Here is a 21,193-nt window from a genome sequence, read left to right as displayed (position 1 = left end):
TCTGCCCAAACCCGCCGTGTGCGGGGCGGGGGTCGGGTTTGTCGGGGAAGTATCCATCTCTAGAGAAACTTGGTTATCATATCTCACAGCATGACTACTTAATACCGGCAAGTGGCAAAAGAGATTGGTGTCACCGACAATGAGGTTTCTATCAATGTCATCAATTGCTGGAAGTAGTTGGCGGAGGCCAACGTAACGTTATTATTACCTTCATTATATTAACAACCTTGGCTTTTAAGTACAATTAGGTACATTGAATTTCATGCATGACAAATCTTGCGGGATGTGAGAGGCCGGTCCGCCGGTTGTATTTCGTTGATCGACCGACCACTCATATCCCGAATTATCCTACAAGATTTATATTAATTGTAAAATAAGTGTTTTTAATCATTTTGGGATAAGATCCTGTAATTTATGCTTCTTTTAACATTGGAAGACTTACCTTAGAATCCGAGTAGAAAAGAGTATTTACTCCTGCAGCCGATGTTCTATGTTAGACTTCCCTCCTTCAATATTGCATTGTATAGATTCAAACAAATATGTTGTATCTGGTTTAATATCCTAATGTATAGGGTATTGAGTTTTCATCTATGCATTCTGAGTTTGAATCACCCTAGCCTAAACTATTGTAAATTGTAATAGTTTCGAATAATAGTAAAAAAAAAAAATAAATAAATAAATGGAAAGAGAGAGTAAAAAGGAAAAAGGCGGGTGAGATTTTAGTGACATGTAATTTAAGTTTTAGTAACGGCCATGAAAAATCGCAGACACCTTCGTCCTCCAACTGCACAAACCTCCCTTCACTTTCGATCCCTCCCTCTCTAACAAAAACAAAAAACAGCAACAAGAAGAAGGTTTTTTTTTTTTTTTTTCCTGACCAAAAAAGAGAAGCTTTTGGAACCCCCCTCCTCCTCTCTCTCTCTGCAGAAATTCAAGACGAAGGCGATCTCTGTATCCTTCCAAACATGCATTTCGCAAAGCTAGATGATTCGCCTATGTTCCGCCAACAGGTTTCTTTTTTCTTGTTTTCTTTTTTTCAAACGATAAATTTTGTTAGATTAGACGTTAGATTAGCACCGACAAGTTTCTTCATTTTCTATATTTTTATATTTATTGTAATTATTTTTGTGTGTTAAATTATGCCAAAAAAAGCTCAAATCAAATTGTTTGTTTTGGTAGCTGATTTTATCGTCATAATTTACAAATTTCACCTCCTTTTTTTTTCTGAATTTATGGATTATGGTTAACAATGGTGTGACATTTTTGCTTGTATCAGAGTTTGCCGGTTTGGTTGATGTTCTTTATAAATAAACGCATACAGTGAAACAATTTCTGCATAATATGGATAGCTAACGCAGCAACCTTGATGTTCTAATTATATTCGAAACCATGTCGTTAAAATTCCTACGTACCGAAAAAGAAATTACATGGGAAGAAGAAAGTTGCTACTTTTCTCTGCATTTGTTGTTTATTCGATATTCGTTACTCTGCACAATCTGGACACTTGAAGTTTTGATGTTTGCTTACTGATTTATGCTACTTTGGAAACAGATACAAGGCTTGGAGGAAAGTGCAGAGTCACTGAGGGGAAGATGTTATAAGTTTTACAAAGGATGCCGAAAGTATACGTATGATGAGAAGTCTCTCTATCTCCTTATGCTTTCGAGCTGAATAATGAGACCACTTCCTCGTTGAACAGTTTTCTTTCGCAGTCGTGTCTTTGTTGAGACATCGAAACATCAAATCTTAAGAATTTTAGTATCTGAGAATAAGCAGATTACACTAAGAATAGGGCACAAACACATGAATGCACAGAGGAAAACTATACCCTCTTTATATGAAGAATTTAAACCAAAACTTCCCCCACAATCTCCCCCCGTTCAAACCACGGAGTTTTTTACTTCTTAAGAAAAGTAGATGGAATTGCGGAGGTTGCTTTTGTAGTTATATAATTATTAGCAACTGTTATATGTATCTTATAATTTGTATCCAATTTAATTTTTCAGAGAAGGGCTTGGAGAAGCGTATGATGGTGAAATCGCTTTTATAACTGCCCTTGAAAGTTTTGGGGGAGGCCACAATGATCCTATTTTTTCAGCTTTAGGAAGTATGTCTGTGTATGGTTGTGTTTATGTCTGCCTATTTTCAGTCAGTACTTATAAATTCCACATTAATTTTCTCAGGCCAGGTTATGTCCAGATTCACAATTGCATTAAGAGAAATCGCGACGTACAAGGAAGTTTTGCGTTCACAGGTAGTAATTTGGTCTGGTTTCCTCAACAAAATCATAATCTGAACAATATATGTCGATAATCATATTTTTTCAACCTTAACCTTTTCTTCATCTCACGATACTTATATATGATTGATGTGTTGAAATCTCATGTTTGTTCTCAGATAGAGCACATGCTAAATGATAGGCTGGTGAACATTGTCCATGTTGACCTCCATGAAGTCAAGGTACAAGGCGAACGGTTAACTAGGCTTGTTTACATATGCACTATATTTACAGCAGTTGCTTCTACATGGCATCGCTTTCGATATATTGAACTGTGATGTGTTGTACTTCCTTTCATCCCTCTCATTGTCTAACAAATTCCTTTTTTCGCTAAAGTATCTTATTGATGCAGGAATCCCGAAAGCGTTTTGACAAGACTTCACTTGTATATGATCAGGTGGTCTTCTGTTCTGAAAATTTCATACATACGTGTTACTTGTTGAAGTTTGTAGAACACAATATTTTTCTTCAATCAAAATATGGTTTCTTGTGCAGCAAGCATATGTGTTTTTGTACAAGGGTAATGTGTATTCTATGCACAGGCACGTGAAAAGTTTCTGTCATTGAGGAAGAGCACGAGGATGGATATAGCTGCTAGTATAGAGGAGGTATATCCACAATGGTTTACCTCCGAGTTCCAGTATTATTTAGTCTGTTGTATAGGTTGAACTAAGATAGTTTTCCATGGGTGACCATTTAAATCTAATTTGGTAGAGAGACATTCCAGGAACTGCAGAATGCAAGATCCTCGTTTGAGCAAGCCCGCTTCAGCCTGGTAAGATAAGTTTCACGACATTTTGTTTTGAAGAAAGATACAATGCAGAAGCAGTTAGGCTTTCAACATATAGTCCCCTTATGCATCCAGGTTGCTGTTCTTTCTGATATTGAGGCCAAAAAGAGGTTTGAGTTTCTGGAAGCTGTCAGCGGGGTGATGGACGCTCATCTTCGTTACTTCAAACAGGTATAGGACACAACCCTAGCGTAATTTGCAATCCAACATATACACTGCTTATGATATTTTCCCCCTCCGTTTGCAGAGTTATGAGTTACTGCATGCAATGGAACCCTACATTCATCAGGTTTACAATTACAAACTTTCTTCATCACTTGGTATTTTTCCTGAAGAGGTCTGTCCAGTCACATGGCAAAGTTCTCTGTTAATTGTTGATTGTAAGAGTTTTTGCTGTTTTTTCTGTGTAGGCTTTGGCTTACGCGCAACAGACACGAGAAAGTTGCAACCAGGAACAGACGTGTCTCAATGAAAGGATACAAGAGTACAAAAAGCAGATTGATCGGGAAAGTACGCAGTCCTTGAGCGGCATCCATGGTTCTCCTAAAGGAGATGGTCCGCAACCTTTCTCCAGGAAATCACATAAAGTGATCGAGGAAGTGATGCAATCTGCTGCAAAGGGGAAGGTAATTGCAGTTGCAGATATTTTTTGGATATCTTTTAGTTTCAATATATACTTTCAAGTTGCATCCCTTTAGATACAAATATCCTCTTCAGGTACAAACCATTCGGCAAGGATATCTATCAAAGCGTTCCTCCAATTTGAGAGGTGACTGGAAAAGAAGGTATTTCATTCTTGATAGTCGAGGGATGCTGTACTACTATCGCAAACCATGGAGTCGGCCATCTGTAAGTCATTCGCCAGAGGATACGTTATGTAAACCCTGTTTTGTGCCTCCCACTGCTTACTTGATGTTAATCATACTGTTTCAGTATGGGAGTCCATCTTCTCCACAGAAGAATAATTCCTCTGAAAACGGCTCCGGGCTTTTGAGTCGATGGCTTTCATCTCATTACCATGGTGGTATACATGATGAGAAATCCGTTGCTAGCCACACTGTGAACTTGCTGACATCAACGATAAAGGTTGATGCAGACCAGACGGACTTAAGGTTCTGCTTCAGAATTATATCACCTGCTAAAATCTACACTCTGCAGGTATTTCTTTTCCGAAAATTTCTCAGAGGGTAATGCCAGATGCATAGTGAATTTAACACGTTAAACATATGACGGTAGGTCCTCAAATTTTTTTGGTGATGCAGGCAGAGAATGCACTTGACCAAATGGATTGGATTGAGAAAATAACTGGAGTAATAGCTTCATTGTTGAGTTTCCAGACACTTGAGAGGGTAATTTTACTGAATGTGCATTCTTTCGGACATGCAATCTTTGAATCTATAGTTGTTGAAATGGTTATAACAATTGTTTTGCAGCGTCTCTCAACTAGCCCTACAGGAAGCGATGATCAATTCTCTGGAAACGAGGGCTACTTATTAGAAAGTGCTCCTGATGCTGAGCAGACAGCTATTCCGGAACTGTCACCTAAGATCACAGCTTATAATTATCTACGAATCTCTAGAAGTATGCAGCCGCACAAGCTCAAAAGTGAGAAGCCAATTGACATACTGAGAAGAGTGTGCGGTAATGAAAAATGTGCTGATTGTGGTGCACCTGAACCAGATTGGGCATCTTTGAACCTCGGAATTCTTATTTGCATTGAATGCTCTGGTGTTCATCGTAATCTTGGTGTACATGTATCAAAGGCAAGTTGTCTAGGTTAAGATTTAGTCTGTGAAATGGTTATGGATGTCTTGGTTTGTTTAATACTGCTTTGATGCAGGTTCGATCACTAACACTTGATGTGAAAGTATGGGAACCTTCTGTCTTAACCTTGTTTCAATCACTGGGAAATGCTTTTGCAAACTCGATTTGGGAGGAGATGTTGTATTCAAGAAGTACTTTGCAGGCTGATAAAATGCCTATAGGGTAATTAAGGATTCTGTAAATCTATATGATTGAAACTAATATTCTTAGTGTGCTAATAACTCGTCAGTTCGTGCAATGTAGTTTCTCCAAGGCTGATAGGAATGAGCCGTTTCTTATGATAAAGCCATGTAATGACGATCTTAATTCGACAAAGGAGAGGTATATTCAAGCAAAGGTATTCTTCTAAATAATCTGCTCACACCTTTTTGTTTCAACTGCATAATTTCGATATGATGTGTTGTTCGGAACCTCTGAGATTTCCTTCTAAATGCAGTATGCAGAAAAACTTTTTGTTCGTCGTACAAAAAACAATCAGAAACTTCATGTCATGGGGCAACAGTTGTGCAAAAGCGTCCGTGCTAATGACAAGAAAGCAGTTTACCGCTATATCGTTGGTTATGAAGCAGATGTTAATTCTAGATCTGTGCAAGCATTAGATGGTATGCTCTTATAATCTGCAAAATGCAATGTGATTGGTTGAACAGAAAATACTTGATACCAATTTGGTCGCTTTGCAGATAATTCCGGAGACAAGCCCTCCTCAAGTAACTTAAATTCCGTCACTCAAAGTGAAATTCAGCCCGCAGAAGACACCGCTGAAGGCTGTTCCCTGCTTCACCTAGCCTGCCAAAGTGCCGATATTGGCATGGTAGAGCTCCTTTTACAGTACGGTGCCAACGTAAAAGCTACTGATTCAAAAGGTCAAACACCACTACATTATTCCGTTATAAGAGGGAATATTGCTATTGCAAAGTTGCTTCTAACAAGGTAAGCCTTTGTGCATTTGGGACTGCTTCTGTTCGAAGCACTTCTGCTCATAACTGGTTCTTCTAGAAGTGCTTTTATTAAACGCTCGGCTTGTTTAATTTAATTGCAGGGGAGCTGATCCAAAAGCCACTGACAGAGAAGGTAAAACACCAAGTGAGCTTGTATCAGAATCAGCCTCCAAAGACAATGGGATGCTGGCTCTTTTAACAAACTCCGGCAGATGATGTTTAAAACCGAAACTTTTGCGCATACTTAACACGAGAACTGATCGAAAACGTGAGACCGTTTTGCCTCTTCGAACTGTAGGATTAGAGGCAGTTTGATTTGGTTTGTATCTGTTTGTGTACTATTTTGTTCTTTATAATTTGGATTTGTGTATAGAAAAAGAATGCTAGTAGGTTTTAGCAAAGTTATTTTGTTGTTGTACTTGTATGTAGATGATCAGTTTAGTTTAGGCAAAATTTCATTTGCTTTTGTATCAATGAGGTAACTATTTGTTTCTTATTTTTTATAAGAATTGTCGATTGGAAGTGATTTCTGTACGGCTTTTTTTTCTATGTATTTTTGTTTATTTTTGATTTTGAATTAAATAAATTAACAGAGAATTAAGAAACAACAATAAACATGGGGGCACAAGAGGAAAAAAAAAGAGTGCGAAAATCAAAATTTTAATTTAATATTGGAAACCATCTTTTATTCGTTGCAAAAGCAATTTACCTATCTTAATTCTAACTCATTACCGCCCACTAGCAGTGATAGCCTTTCTGAATGAATAGATAAGGAAAAAAAGACATGGTTTATAAATCAAATGATCTGCGCAGAAAATGCAACCTATGACAAACATCATTAGAAACATGACATAAAATGTCAATATTGAGAAGAGTTTTAGTAAATAAAAAACATAAAAGCAATTTAGAAACAGTGTTGAATTCAATCTGTCCAGAAACACCAGCAGCTTCAGACTGCTCTATCATTTGCGAATTTGCATAACGGTAATTAAGATTTAACACGCGAACAGCTGAGATGCATTATGAGCAAGACGCAATTTAGTCGTTTATCAAATCTGACTGTTGAGATACAAGAAAGTAGAATGTTCAAAACAGATCCTCTTTACATTGACTCGAAATGATTTTCTTTCATATCTAATCTGCGTTCATTCTGTACAATACAAGGGCACTTGCTACGTAATATCAGACATTATTAAGGGGAGGAACTAAGAAGTTCTAAACAAATGAGCACGAAGAAGCAGAAATCTTCCAGCATGAAAATATCAGCCAACTAAGTTGCTTCTTTCACAAGCAAAATTGCAAGGTCTGTTACCTGATCTTGCTTTTATCACCCATCTTCGTATCATCTGAATTAGCCCACTACACCGACCTTCGAGTGCACTGACTACTTCATATCCTCCCACTGCTGTGCCTTCCCCATCCTCTTTACATCAACATCTGTTTCAAACCAAAAAAGAGAGTTGCACCAAGTTTTCATGAGGTTAAAATTAAATCAATAGAAACATTCCAAACCATTATGCAGTAACCTATTAAGTTGCACAGGTAAAAGGCTACCTGTCTAACCATTGAATCCACCACTTTGCTTTAGCCTTTAGGGAGAACACAATCACTGGTCCAGAATGAGGAAGCCGCGCTTTGGCAAAAGCAGACCTTTTCCACCACCACAACTTCCTAAGTCCACCCTCGAGCCAGCATTTGAATTTGGTTCATGAAGCAATGAATAGGAAGAGAACCAGAAATTCTGTCACAATCAACTAGACTTGTGCCTGATCGCCACCTTTTTTGGCTTCAACATATTCCGGAGCTAGCCTCACTTCGGTCCTCATGAATTAAGTCATCTAACCTGGTGGACTGTGAAACCCATCCAAACCTAAGCGTGCTCTCAAAAATCCTTGCTGCTTTCTCCACATTCCCTAATTTGTAAAATCCGCGAACTAATGTGCTGCATGTAGCAAGACTGAGCACAAATCCTTGTTCTCCCATTTCATCAAGTGACTTCATTGTCTTGGAAAATTCTACCCTCTGGAATAGTGTACCTGTCAGTGCATCAACCACTACACTGTTCGAGATTGCACCATTGACCAAAGTTTCATCCACCAGCCTTAAACATTTTACCAAATCACCCTCTTTGCAATAAGCATCAACCATCATACAATATGTAACTTCATTAGGCTTGAGTCCCCTCGCCACCATCTCCTCAAAAAGAGCAAACATCTTAAATCTGCTTCCCGTGCTATTGTATCCTTGTAAAAGTGAAGCATACAATAAAATATCTGGCGTCATATTCCTTTTCTGCATTTGCAGAAAGAGCTGTTCTGATTCTCTCATGAATCCCTCTTTGCAGAGGGAAACAATCAGAATCGTGTAGGTGACATGATCTGGTGTCACATGCTTATCCACCATATCTTCCAACAACTGTTTAGCTTCCATCATCCTCCCCAATTTGCAGAAGCCATCAATCAATGCATTGAAAGGAGAAGTGGCTGCAATGCCCTTCCCCACCATATCCCGAAATAAAGACAGGGCCTTCTCTAGGTCACGTGCCTTGCAGCACCCATCAATGAGGATGCAGTAGATGAAGCTATCTGTAGGGATCCTGTGTAGAAGCATCTCATCTAATAACTGAAATGCCTCGGTTAATTTTCCGGATTTGCTATATCCATCCATCATTGTAGCATAAGTCACAGCATTAGGAGACAAACCCTTTCTGGAGATTCCATCAAACAGTTCTCTGGCTCTATCAGTGTCACCTGACCTACACAATCCATTAATCAAGGCATTATAAGTAACAATGTTTGGATCAACACCTCTCCGGCACATCTGTTCAAGAAGTTCGAAAGCCTTGTCCAAATTTCCCTGCTTACAAAGGCCAGATATGAGAGAGCTGTAAGTAAAAACATCTGGAACCAGATCCTTGCCAAGGAGCTCGGAGAAAATCCCCATTGCTTCTTGAATTTTTCCATTCTTTGAGAGACCATGAATAATGACACTATAAGTTTTGATATCTGGGAGCACCCCTCGTCCAAGCATACACCTAAACGTAGAATATACTTCCGTTAAGTTACCCTCTTTGCAGTGCCCTTCAATCAGGGCTGTATAGATAACATCATTAGGAGCTATACCGCAACTCAACATCTCCTGGAAATACGTATTCGCAAGTTGCATTTTCCCCTCCTTACAGTACCCATGAATAAAAGCCCCATAAGTATACGCATTAGGCTTTAATCCTCTCTCAACCATTTCGACGAAGTAAGTCCTGGCTTCGTCCATTTTCCTGGCTTTACAGAGGCCAATTATAAGAGAATTGTAGCAAAAGGCATCAGGCATGACGCCCTTTTCCATCATTCCTTTTAGTACTTTTATTGCCTCTCCAAGTTTTCCTTCCTGGACATGACCTCTAATTACAGTTGTGTAGATAACAGCACCTGGTCTCAAACCTCTGCCAGTCATTTCCTTCAAAAGTTGATTAGCCCCTTGCATATCTCCACACCGGCTTAGGCCATTGATTATAGCTCCATAAGTGTAAACATTGGGTGCAAAGTTCCTCTTCTTCATCTCGTTAAGTAACTCACAAGCCTTGACCATATTTTGCTCTCGACAATACCCGTCAATTAAAAACTTGTATGTATGGGCATTAGGTCTAGTGCCCATAACATTCATCTCATTCAGGAGAGCTTCTGCCTTCTCCATCTTACCAATTTTAGACATCCCAGCAAAAATTGCATTACATGTGGAATCGCACAACTTAAAGCCACGAACAATTGTCTCATCTTTGATCCTCAGAGCCTCTTCCAAGTAACCTTCTTTCATCAACCCATCAATCAAGGCAGCGTAGCAGGTGTTGTCAGGACTCAAACCTTTATCATACATGTATTTCAACATCAATTTTGCTTCTGTTGATCTCTTCTGTCTGCATAACCCATCAACAAGTGCCGAATAAGTATACCTATCCGGGACCAATCCCTTCTCAACCATAGACTTCTTTACCGCTAAGGCTTCATCGACATCCCCAGCTCTACACAAACCACCAATCACCACATTATAGGTACTTAAATCTGGATTACCACCCTTCTCCTCCATCTCAAACAGAAACCTCTTTCCCTGCCCGGCATTCCCTGCCCTACAATGGGCATGGATCACATTGTAATAAGTGTAAAAATCGGGTTTCATTTTCGCCTCTAACATCCCATCATACACCTTCCAAAACAACTCCATTTTATTACACTTCAACAAATTATTCAACAGAAAATTGCAGCAATCCAATCTTGGCAGAATCCCAACTTTCCTAAGTCCCAGAAAAACATCAGCAGCCTCGTTCAACCGCCCCGCCGCCATAAAAGTTCTAATCAGAATCTCAAAAACAATCTTATCCGATCCATCACACTCACCATCTCTAAAACAACTAACAACAGAATCCAAAACTTCAAAAACCGGTTTTCGGGTCTTAACCATTCTATCTAACACAGCATTAGCCTGCTCAAACATCTTGGAATTGCACAGAACAACAGCAAGAATCGAAAAGGAATGCAAATTTTGGGGAAGACCCAGGTGGGTATCGGTCCATAGGAAGAAACTGAGGAGGCGTTTTGGGTCACCAACCTGGTGGTTCTGCTGCAGAACGGCTCGGACCACATGTGGGTTCAGCTTCCTGGGGAGGTGCGAGGAGTTGAGAACCAAGTGCCAGTCGCTGTGGTTTCTGAGGATGGTGGAGATTTCTCTCACTGTTTCGTCATCGTCCTGTTTGAACGTCTCTGATTGCTGCGAGGTGGTGGTGCAGTATTTGATATGAATCACAAGTCTTGCTTTTGCAATACCAATTCGATTGCTCAGATGAAATGCAAAGAGATTTCCATGAGAAAATAACCCCATTTTTTTCCTGATACCCCAACTTGTGAGCGACTCAGCTATGGCAATGGAGGCATGAGAGCAACACAAAGTCATCTGACGAAGGTGAAATGCGTAGAGGGAGAAAGAAGAGAGAGAGAGACAGAGTGATTGGGCTGGACTATTTTGTAAAGTCTTGAACTTTGAAGCCCAATTCAAAAACCCAAATGGCCATGTACATTCTTCAGCTCCAAATTCTCATCTGCTGTTAGTTGCTGCTGGGTTCCCTCCTTCTTCTTCTGCCTCAAAAGCTTCTTGAACTCGTAACCTCCATTAATGCACTGCAAACAACAAACGCTCCTTTGAATTCTGCAGAAAAATCCATGGATGCTCTGTAATTATCCTATCTAATCAGCATCAGGTACATCTTGTTCAATCTGTTTTTTCAAATTGTTTGATGGGTTATGCAATTTTGGATCGTATATTTAATGGCTAATTTTCTTTCATTTATTTTGTTCAATGGACTTTTGTCTCTTTTTCGATTCATGAAGTGGGTATTATACAATTTGTTCAATGAGAAATGTGAAATTTACTTTGAAGCTTTGGTCTTTGAACTGTTGCTGCATAGGAAAGTGATAGAAGCCAGCAGGTATGAACTGGGTGAAGCAGAGAGTGCTGTGGTCAGTTGGGAGGCAGGGGCAGAGGCGTTTGCTGCGTACTTACGATGCGCCGAGCGAAAGCTTGAAGACGAAGATTGCAGAGTTCGGGAAAATGAGGAGGAGGAGAAGCTCAAAGAAAGATAAACAATCGGTGTTCGTCGAGGTTCCGGAGTCCATGACCTACCTCGACACAGCCACAATGCCCCAGATTCTCACTGCCGTTGGCATTGCCCTCTTCGCCAAGCTCCTCATGATGGTAAGAAAAATTAACCATATTTTTCCATCAATGTTTCCACAACCCCATTTGTTTATTTGCTTTCTATTTCCTAAATTTTGTTGCTTTATTGTAATCTCCGAATAGAAATCGCATCTCGTGGAAAATTTGATTTTGATGATATTCATAGCAGTCTTTTGCACACTGCATTGTTCAGCCATTGTTATAGCTGCTTGTGTATTCCAAGAAAAGAATGGTTTCCTACTTGTTTGCACGTTATAAATGCTTGAGAATATTAGTTTCTTGTACAGATAAAAAGGATTAGATCAAGGCCGAAAGGTCAGATCAAAAAATTAGATCTTGGAAGTTATAATCTTGTCTTCTTACCTGTCACTGGTCATGTTTGATTCAAAGTAAGATGAAATACGTAAATGAATTATACCTTGATGTAGGTAATGTTTTGGATTTCGTTGGTTTTAAGTCTATGTAGTGACTTATGTAACTGGCCTCTCATCGCTGGCAGTATGACGACTCAAGGTCCCAAGAATTGATTGAACGCAAAATAAAGAATGCTCCTGCTGAGCAAGGCACTGTTAGGATGCTCTCCCAAGAGGAATGGGAAGAAATTCGTGAAGTAAGACCGAGGACTCCATTTGAATCCAAGCTTGCTCGTCCAAATGCACGCTTAAGAACTGGAGAACCATTACGCATGGTGAGGCATAAGTTATTTTTTACTCTTAACCAGTGCTACATATTTGTAACATTGTTTTTGCAGTCTTGGTCTTGCTGATCGTTGGATAATAGGCTAGGATCAGTCTTGTTTTCCTACATCAAATTGCAGTGTCATTTTGGTATATATGCAATGAAAAATGGTATCGCATCTCAAGTTTTATAACTAATGGCACCAGCTGATGTTCTCCCCCAAGCTGCCATTTACAGAATTTGAGTCTAGTTTTAGCGGGTCTGCTTATGCACATGAATGTTAGGTTACTGCTGGTTTTTCTAATGCACATTAATGTTAGGTTGCCGCTGGTTTTTCTAATGTGCATGAACGTTACGTTACTACTGGTTTTTCTAACATACTTGAGTGCTTAAGCAACCGTGTATTTTTATTGTTGGTTTTCAATTGGCCATTTAGTACTTGGATATTTGCATACCTAGACTTGCACTGGTGACAAATTTGCTGACATTTTCACAAGTTCTGAACTATATATTTGCCTCTTGATCTGAGGAGTTTAAGTTGTATCATGTTTCTCACCCTTAATAGCTTCCAACCCTCGTAAAATTTTCTGTTGCAACCTTGCTATGCTTAACTGCTTTAGAAAGTATCGTCTCTGTGATATTTTACTTCGGTGCTTTTTGTTTCATAATTTGGTTCATTGCCGACGAGAAGGGTCTTACACTGCACTAGAATGTAGAAAACCATAGATCTTAAATATTTTGATTTTAGTGGATTTCTCTGAAAGAACATAAGTAGGAAATGTATATTCCATTGTCCCAAATGAAAACGGTTTGATGCTTTGTACATCTGCTACCCTTTATGTTTTGCTTCCGAGCAGCAAAAAAATGTTTGTTCACACGTTTCTTGCAGGAGGATGTGAAGGATTGGACGATACATGTGCTGACAGATGCATTTGCTCGGGTTGAAGAAAGCGTTAGACACACTTCCAAGTGACTTTTCCCCCATCTTTTGACTATGTAACATAGTGAATATCGAATTTTTTTAATCAAGAGTCACACACAAAGCCTACTTTGGACCAATTCTACGTACTTACGAGCCTCCAGAAGATAGCATCTATGAGTTGCTTCTGAAAAGATATCTTGCAGTCATGTGGATTCGATTTCTGGTATAATTTTGTGATGCTTTAATGCAGAAAATATACTTCAAAGAACCATCACAAAGCAATGGTTGCAAAGGCAGGTGGGAAAGGATGCAGTCTGCTTGCACGTTCCATCTGATGGTAGCCAGAGCTTGCAGAGGCAAGTGTGTACGATTTTGTTCAATTTGTTGGGCCTACTTGCTCTGTTATGTTTGCTTTCCAAAGGCAAACTCTGATATCTTTTCTCATTTTCCTATCTTTATAGTAAAAAGTAAAACCTTTGGTACCACCTGAGATGTGATTGTGGTAGTATTTAAAGCCAATCACGTATTTAAAGCCCTCCTCCTCTAATATCAAGTGATTAAGAGCACTTATCTTACACATGGTTTTTTTTTTTTTTTTTTTTTTTAGGTGAAACAACTAATTCTATTAAAGACAAAGCACACTAATACAAAGTGAGGCAAGTTCGAAGACAATCCACAACACTGAAGTAAAAGTGCAGCCCATTACAAAAGTAAAGTAAAGAAACAAGCTCCAAAAACGAGACCAAAACAATGCCCTAATTGAAACCTTAGATCTGGAAACGAGAGTCAGCCTCCTCCACCAAAATAGCAGCACCACCATCGCTAAGCCGCTGCCATTGGTAAGAAAAACCAACGAAGCGCAGGGATGAACGGAAAATGGGGGTGCGCAAGCCACCTGCGCTAAAGTTCTCCCATAATCCTACCAAGTAGTGCGAATTGCACTTTAGCAGCCACAGAAACCCAAAGCACGCCTTCAACCGAAGTACATGGAGGAAGAATAAGGAGCCGAATAGCCGAACCAAGTGCAGATGTTCGACTCTCCCTTCCTTAGTATTGTTTTATCAAAAAGTAAAACGTTCAACCCTCGATTGCCAATTACGCCAAATTTTTGTCCTTACAAATGATATTACTGTTCTAAACTACCAAAGAGAAGAAAAAGATTATCAAAATAATCCACGACTTGCTCGGTGAGTACCAATTAATGCCAATTGAGTCATAAAGAATCGGAAAGCCAAGAATGTCGGTTTGCAACATCTTTCACTGGGTTTTTGTGTTTGCCACTACCCTTTCAAATAGAACTCAATTTTTGCCCTTTCAAAAAGTGCAAGTGGATATGTGTGTTCCAACTCGTTGTAGGAAAAGAGAGATTTTATTCAATTTCTAGCATTTGGATTGCACTTTTTAGTACAAGAACTAGAACTTGCTGCTCAAAGGCCACTCATTTCTCAATTGACATTGTGGGGGACGGTGATGCAATTTACACTATGCTATTCCTAACCACATATATTCCACCCTCACTAAAAGGTTTATTCATCTGTTGAAATATGGCCCATGCTAGAGCCCAGAGGTGCTTAAATTTTTAAAATTTAGTTTTCAAGTGCACTAATGTGAGAATCACTAAATTTGCTAATCAAATGTCGTATACATGTTAGCACCTTATGGTTTGTGGGCCTAGTTTTTGGATAAATCAAATCGGAATAAAGGAGTTTCAAATCCGATCAAAAGAATTTTGAACGAGAATTGCCTTCCAATTCTATTTTTTTTTTTTTAAATGGAATTTCAACATCCATTACAATTTCCAAAAAATCAGAATTTATTGGAAACCTTAGAAGCAACATATTTCATTATGTGTAATGCTACACTTACCACATTTGTATCACTACTCTAATAGAGATAGGACCACCAATACACGCGACTCCCACTTTTATTAGAGCATTATTATGGATATGTATGAAAAATATAGTAAAAGTAGCATTTTTGTTTCATAATTTTTTTATTACTTACTCAAAATTTTGAGTATGTCCTACAATTTGAAAGATCAAAATTGAAAACCGAGTGAAACCCCGAAGAAACTATCATATGCTAACACAGGAGCTAGAAAGTCGCATTTTGCAAGAAGAATTATAATTAGTGGAGTGTTACTTTTGAAAAAAAAACTATTTCAAATTTGAAATTTCAACATTCATACTAAGGTATGTACTGACTACTAGTTTGTCATTCTAAATAGTTCAAACTTGAATAACACAGTATATTTTGAAACTTTCAAGATTTTAATATATATTCCTATTCCAATTCCAATTCTAATTTTAAGATACAACTAGAGGAGAGACTTTCTAGTGTGTTCATAATACCGGACGGAACATTACGTGTCATTATACAATTGAAATGACTCTTGAAAGAAAAAAAAAAAAAATTCCTCCAAGTGTATAGTAATATGTGGTGTTTCGCCCTGTGTCTTAGGCACATAGAAAAATTTCTCCAACTAGAGGTGTCCACAATTGCAAAGTTATGACTTCAAGTACGGTGACATTATGTTTACTAAATTTTCTAATCAAAATACGTACTGGTAACCTGTACACATGTCAGTATCTTATATGTTAGAAATACACAAGCGTGTGCCCTTTATGCAAAGGGGTCTTTATTTTTATTTTTTTTAAATGGGGATTAGGTGTGGGGTTCACTCCACATCGAACTTCAATGATCCGAACCATCTATTTTGTAAATCTCGATTCATAGATCATCCTTGCAAAAATTCAATTCAATCTGAAACCATTTGCCTATTTAATTATCAAGATAAATTTTCATTGTTTCTTATATAACAAAGTATTCGTTAATTTATTTGAACCAAATTAGATGTCTTAAACATTTTCGATTTGGCTAATATTTTTCAAGGATGATCTATGAGGTGCAACTTGAAAAATAGATGGTTCGGATCGTTAAAGTTTATGTAGTGTGGACCCCACAACTAATTTCCATATTTATAAAAAATTGGGATCCCTTCCATTAAAGATTTCCTATATATAGAGAGGTATTTGTTAATTTGCCCCTTGAACTTGTATGGAGCTGCCAATTTCTCCCTTGAACTTTAATTTTAGCCAATTACCCCCTGAACTTTTATGATTAGCCAATTCGCACCCCCCCCCCCGGGCGTTAGAATTTAAAAACTTTCATTCAATTTTTCATCCATCCATTTTTTTCACTCTTTTTGCCCTCATAGTTGTTTCCGTGATCAAGATAGATGGAAAATTAGATGAAATTTTTTAAAATCTAACACCAAGAGAGAAATTGTCTATTTAAAAAGAGGGTTGCAAATTAAAATGGGTACAAACTAAAAAATAAAAATATATGATACAAAATTTAACCATAAATATAAATATATCAAATGTAACGTTTTTAACACTAAATGAATATCTCTACCAAGTAGTTTTTATTTGAGATCACCGTTAGCAGTGGGCTATGAATGTTATGTGAGAGAGGTTGGAACACAAATGAGACCGATATATATGAAAAAAAAAAAAAAAAAAAAAAAAAAAAAGAGATGAAGTAGGGTGGTTTTATCTGTGTCTGGAGCCGTATGATTGCATGATTCGCCACATCTGACCATAAAATTTCTCCTTTACAAGTGGGTGGAAAATAAGCAAATTAATCTCAAAATTCCAGACTCCTGGATGCAGTATTTTTTTTATTGTTAAATAAAAAGAAAAAAAGGCTTGTGCTCCAATAGTATTTTAGGTTATCCCCTTCCAAAAATATTAATATTATTTTAGGTTATCCCCTCCCAAAAATATTGATATCTTGCCCATGATTCCCTGGATGGATATATCTGATTTTTTGGGTCTTTTATGTATGCTACAAGGAACCATGACCAAGCTTTATTTTGTTTTCTTATTATATGCACTTTATTTTTCTTCTTCATTACTCAATATTCAAATGTAAGGTATTCAATCAAATATTCAGCCAAGAAATTAACATTCAAGTGGAAAAAAAAAATATATATATATAAAGATAAACACATAAAACATATGACAAGCTGATAATTTAAAACGCACCACTTTACTAAATTAGAGTGTAAAAAGACGGATATACTGCTTTAACAACAAGAACGATTACAAGGTTAAAACTAGATATCAACCTACATTAACCATTATGTTAAAAATTAATACCATTATTATTAGAACCCGACGTGATGTGGTAGACGTACCAAAGCATGCAAATTATCTTGATTAGGGTTTTGTATTCAGGTAAATTAAGATGGGTTAACTCACCTAGGATATGTTCAAAGTCGGGCATGCACGTCGGTTTTATCACTTTAAATATGAACAACCAAATTGCCTGCAAATTTACGTTTTCTTTGACCAGGCCCTCCCTCCATTTTAAAAACCATGAATGTCGTAAATGTGAAAAAAAAATACATGTATAGTTTCAACCCTTTATACACACTGTATTCCATGTTTGAAAATTAAACAAAGTTACTTTTGCTCTTTAGGGTTTTTCTTTTACTTTTCTTGCTAAGATTTCCAAGCATACATATTTCAATAATTGCATGTAGCTCCCATGCAAGCACATAGAAATGTCAAAAGTAAGATTTCTGATATTAGCACAACTTCTCACTTTGATTTCTTAGATTTAAAATTGATGGAAGTAGTTTCTGAGATTGTCCACAAACAATCATTTTGATCACTACGTGAAAATTTTCCGTTAAATTGAAAGTATCTTTATCAAATCAAATTGTCCCCTTGAATTGATGGTTTTTTTTTTCAAATTAGGGGAGATTTTCAATTTATTATTTTAATAAACTTTATGTAGTGATTTTCACGCAATTTTTTTGTTTCTTACGCGTTCATGTTAATCATGACAATTGATTTTATTTAACTTTATTCAAAGTCTCACGCTGATTAAGAATCAGGTACTTTGAACTTGGTTTACGCGACACTATTGTTACGACGAATTTGTAAGTTAGGATAAGACGTGCTACGTGTCATATCCCGCCCCGGGTCCCTACCACATCCCTGACTCGACTTCATCGTAACACAATATTGTCCACTTTGGGCCCGGTCCACACCCTCACGGTTTTGTTTCTGGGAAATCACACGAGAACTTCCTAGTGGGTCACCCATTATGGGATTGCTCTTGCGCGCTACTCGCTTAACTTCGAAGTTCCGACGGAACCCGAAGCCAGTGAGCTCCCAAAAAGCCTCGTGTTCGGTAAAGATGGGAATATACATATAAGGCTTACAGGATCCACTCCCCTGGCGATGTAGGATGTTACAATCCACCCTTCTTAGGGGCCCAACGTCCTCGTCGGCACACATCCGGCCAATGATTGGCTCTGATACCAAATTGTCACAACCCAGCCCGGGCCCCCACCACATCCCGACCTTGACTTTACCATAGTACGATATTGTCCGCTTTTGGCCCCGACCACACCCTCAAGGTTTTGTTTCTGGGAACTCACACGAGAACTTCCCAGTGGGTCACCCATCATGGGAATGCTCTCGAGCGCTACTCGCTTAACTTCGGAGTTCCTACAAAACCCTAAACCAGTAAGCTCCCAAAATGCCTCGTGTTAGGTAAAGATGAGAATATACATATAAGGCTTATAAGATTCACTCCCCTGGACGATGTGGGATGTTACACTACAACTATAAGTCTATAAGCGTAATGTTCAATTTTAACTGCGGCACTCACTAATATAACATCAAGGTAAAAAAAAAAAATATTAATAACTATCGCGAATAGTAATTTTTTTCTCAATTTATCTCTTTCAGAGTAAATATATTGTTATATAAAAAATGAATAAAAGAAAAGAAGCGAAATAATTTTGTGGGAGATGAACATCAAACAACTAGTGTAATCAAGCCATTATAGGGTGACTTGTTGGTTGGGATGAATTTCAAGTTCGGATTTCACACGAGATGTAATTGGTTCGATGACGCTGGTAAATTACAAGATTGTGACTATGGGAGGGCCTCTATGAGTTTTCCGGTCCCCAACGAAAATATTAGACATCTTAAGTTAATTAATCAATTTTTTTAAGTGTGATTAGAAGGAGATAAACATTGACAACAATAATTAGAAAAGAAATGAAACCTGATGCATGCATATCCTTTCTTTTCGTAGTGGGTGGCCTAGTGGGGAAAGGACTATGTCACATAGATTTGAGAAATTTTTATGGCATGGACCCTACGTGCATGCCCTTCTTGTTCTTGTGATATTTAATTATTTTTGGCCATGTTGTGTGGACTTAGCAAAGAATCTGTATTTTCATGTATAAACATGAAGAGCGTGGTGGAAGTGTATTTAGCAATGTCAGAAGTTCTTTCAAATAACCAACAAAAACTTTGAATTTTTTTTTCTTAATTGGGGTTTCCTAGATTAAGCATGTGGAGCGTCTTCAATTAGCGTTTTTGACCAAATACATAGAAAATAATTTGAGTTTTAAGCACCTATGTGCTCCTAATAAAAACATTTTATACGCGCCATTGTTTAAATACAATGATGGACTCAAAATTTTCACAAAATGATTGACGTTAGACAATCTCATAAACTACTTGTATTAATTTAAATCTCTGAGACCAAAGTGAGTTATGAAATTCTCATAGACCATTTTGGCTATGAAGCTTCAAATTAATTTTGATATTCTTTTCTGTCATCCTCTTTAAAATTAATTTGATTAATTATTCTTCAAACTTGACTTCAAATTAATTTTGAACTATACTTTACTTGGAAACAGCTATATACTATACGGCTATACGTCTCTTTTTTTTAACTACTTATAATGTGTTGCTTGTATGGTAGACTGATCTGAGAAGAAAGAGTAAAAAGAATTAAAAAGTCTAAAGATATTATACCCAACATTTGAATAAATTAAGAAGTCTTTGAAGAACATAAGTTTGAATTGTTTCAAACGTATGTGCAAGCAAGAAATATGAGAATATGGATGCTTAATTAACAACTATTTACACAAAAAACGTGCCGCTTCAAGGATCATTGAAGGTAACATCCCACGTCATTTAGGGGGAGTCGATCATGTAAGTCTTATATGTAAATTCTCATTTCTATTTAGGACAAGGCTTTTTGGGAGCTTACTGGCTTTGGGTTTTGTAGGAACTCCCCAAAGCGGACAATATCGTGCTACGACGGAGTAAAGCCTCGTGCTCGGGACCCAAAACAGACAATATCGTGCTACAGCGGAGTCGAGCCCGGGATATGGTGAGGCCCGAGCCGGGATGTTACATTGAACCTCTTGCTCTTTATTTTTATATTCATTCATTTTTAATTAATCTAATAATCTCAAGTTGACTTTTCAAATCTCTATCTGCATATTATTTTATGAGCAAAAATTAATAAACAAGTTTTTTATGCACGAAAGACAACAATTTATAAACAAACCGCCCTCGCTTAAAGATTGAAATTTGAGAGACATTGTAACTTTTTAGATTTAAAAATACCAAATAACACATCTGATGAATATTTTAAAGGATGTTTTAACGAAAAACTTACGGTACTGTTCACTTTAACGAAAAAATCATATTTTTACACTAAAAAATCAAACATATTACTATTCACTTTACCCTTTATTTTATCTTTATCGTTAAAACTCAAAATTTTTAAACCATTTTCATTAGTTTTTCTTATTTTAAACAATTATTTGCTTCAAATTTAGTACTCAACAATGATGGTATCTTACCAGCACATCTTGTGGCTGTCGAGTTTATAATTTATATTTTTTTTCTTCTTATTGTTAATGTGTATTTAATTAGTTGGAGTATTGTGTCACTGATTTCTGATTATATATAATTAATCACAGACCCCTCATATAATAATGGGATTTGAAGGTTAATGATAACAAAAAAATATGCCTACAAAACCATCAACCCTAGTTTCTTCCATGGTAGGAGGAGACGCCTCCCTAGCTGACAGCTTTCATGGCCGGTTATTTTTATAACAACAATGCTTGATTACTCTAATATGAGTAAGAATTCTGATTCGGCATTCGTCGTGTTCGAATCGTAGAGTTTATGCTTAAAATCAGAACTGTT

The 21,193-nt window shown here is 37.5% G+C and overlaps 3 protein-coding genes across 8 annotated transcripts; 2 read left to right on the top strand and 1 right to left on the bottom strand.

Annotated features, from left to right (window-relative positions):
- The first annotated feature begins 749 nt into the window (after nucleotides 1-749).
- On the top strand, nucleotides 750-6,356 carry LOC137710506 (ADP-ribosylation factor GTPase-activating protein AGD1). Of its 3 annotated transcripts, none has more exons than XM_068449547.2 (21): nucleotides 750-854; nucleotides 928-1,010; nucleotides 1,552-1,628; nucleotides 2,007-2,107; nucleotides 2,184-2,254; nucleotides 2,398-2,460; nucleotides 2,631-2,675; nucleotides 2,821-2,886; nucleotides 3,006-3,053; nucleotides 3,144-3,239; nucleotides 3,316-3,357; nucleotides 3,479-3,694; nucleotides 3,786-3,917; nucleotides 4,002-4,226; nucleotides 4,331-4,417; nucleotides 4,502-4,831; nucleotides 4,909-5,054; nucleotides 5,136-5,229; nucleotides 5,329-5,494; nucleotides 5,573-5,822; nucleotides 5,932-6,356. In XM_068449547.2, the coding sequence occupies exons 2-21, from the start codon at nucleotides 966-968 to the stop codon at nucleotides 6,044-6,046; spliced, it is 2,415 nt and encodes an 804-aa protein (XP_068305648.1). In that variant the 5' UTR covers nucleotides 750-854; nucleotides 928-965; the 3' UTR covers nucleotides 6,047-6,356. The 3 variants fall into 3 exon arrangements, with proteins under 3 accessions (XP_068305648.1, XP_088551739.1, XP_088551738.1); XM_088695613.1 differs by having other exon boundaries at nucleotides 768-854; nucleotides 2,615-2,675; XM_088695612.1 differs by having other exon boundaries at nucleotides 831-1,010; nucleotides 2,615-2,675.
- A 485-nt stretch (nucleotides 6,357-6,841) lies between these two features.
- On the bottom strand, nucleotides 6,842-10,800 carry LOC137710831 (uncharacterized). Its single transcript, XM_068449968.2, has 2 exons — nucleotides 7,385-10,800; nucleotides 6,842-7,267 (listed from the first exon to the last, which is right to left on the bottom strand). Exon 1 carries the CDS (start codon nucleotides 10,769-10,771, stop codon nucleotides 7,619-7,621), a length of 3,153 nt encoding a protein of 1,050 aa, XP_068306069.2. The 5' UTR covers nucleotides 10,772-10,800; the 3' UTR covers nucleotides 6,842-7,267; nucleotides 7,385-7,618.
- A 132-nt stretch (nucleotides 10,801-10,932) lies between these two features.
- LOC137711509 (uncharacterized) lies at nucleotides 10,933-13,636 on the top strand. 4 transcript variants are annotated; one of them, XM_068450748.2, is made up of 5 exons: nucleotides 10,933-11,075; nucleotides 11,283-11,569; nucleotides 12,051-12,239; nucleotides 13,119-13,198; nucleotides 13,402-13,636. In XM_068450748.2, the coding sequence occupies exons 2-5, from the start codon at nucleotides 11,306-11,308 to the stop codon at nucleotides 13,484-13,486; spliced, it is 618 nt and encodes a 205-aa protein (XP_068306849.2). In that variant the 5' UTR covers nucleotides 10,933-11,075; nucleotides 11,283-11,305; the 3' UTR covers nucleotides 13,487-13,636. The 4 variants fall into 4 exon arrangements, with proteins under 4 accessions (XP_068306849.2, XP_088551745.1, XP_088551744.1 ...); XM_088695618.1 differs by having other exon boundaries at nucleotides 10,936-11,075; nucleotides 11,288-11,569; XM_088695617.1 differs by having other exon boundaries at nucleotides 10,948-11,075; nucleotides 11,255-11,569.
- The last annotated feature ends 7,557 nt before the right edge of the window (nucleotides 13,637-21,193 follow it).

Source organism: Pyrus communis, chromosome 6 (assembly GCF_041283825.1).
Source record: "Pyrus communis isolate YQ-2024b chromosome 6, ASM4128382v1, whole genome shotgun sequence".
NCBI lineage: Eukaryota > Viridiplantae > Streptophyta > Magnoliopsida > Rosales > Rosaceae > Pyrus > Pyrus communis.
This window is presented reverse-complemented; position numbering and strand designations above follow the sequence as displayed.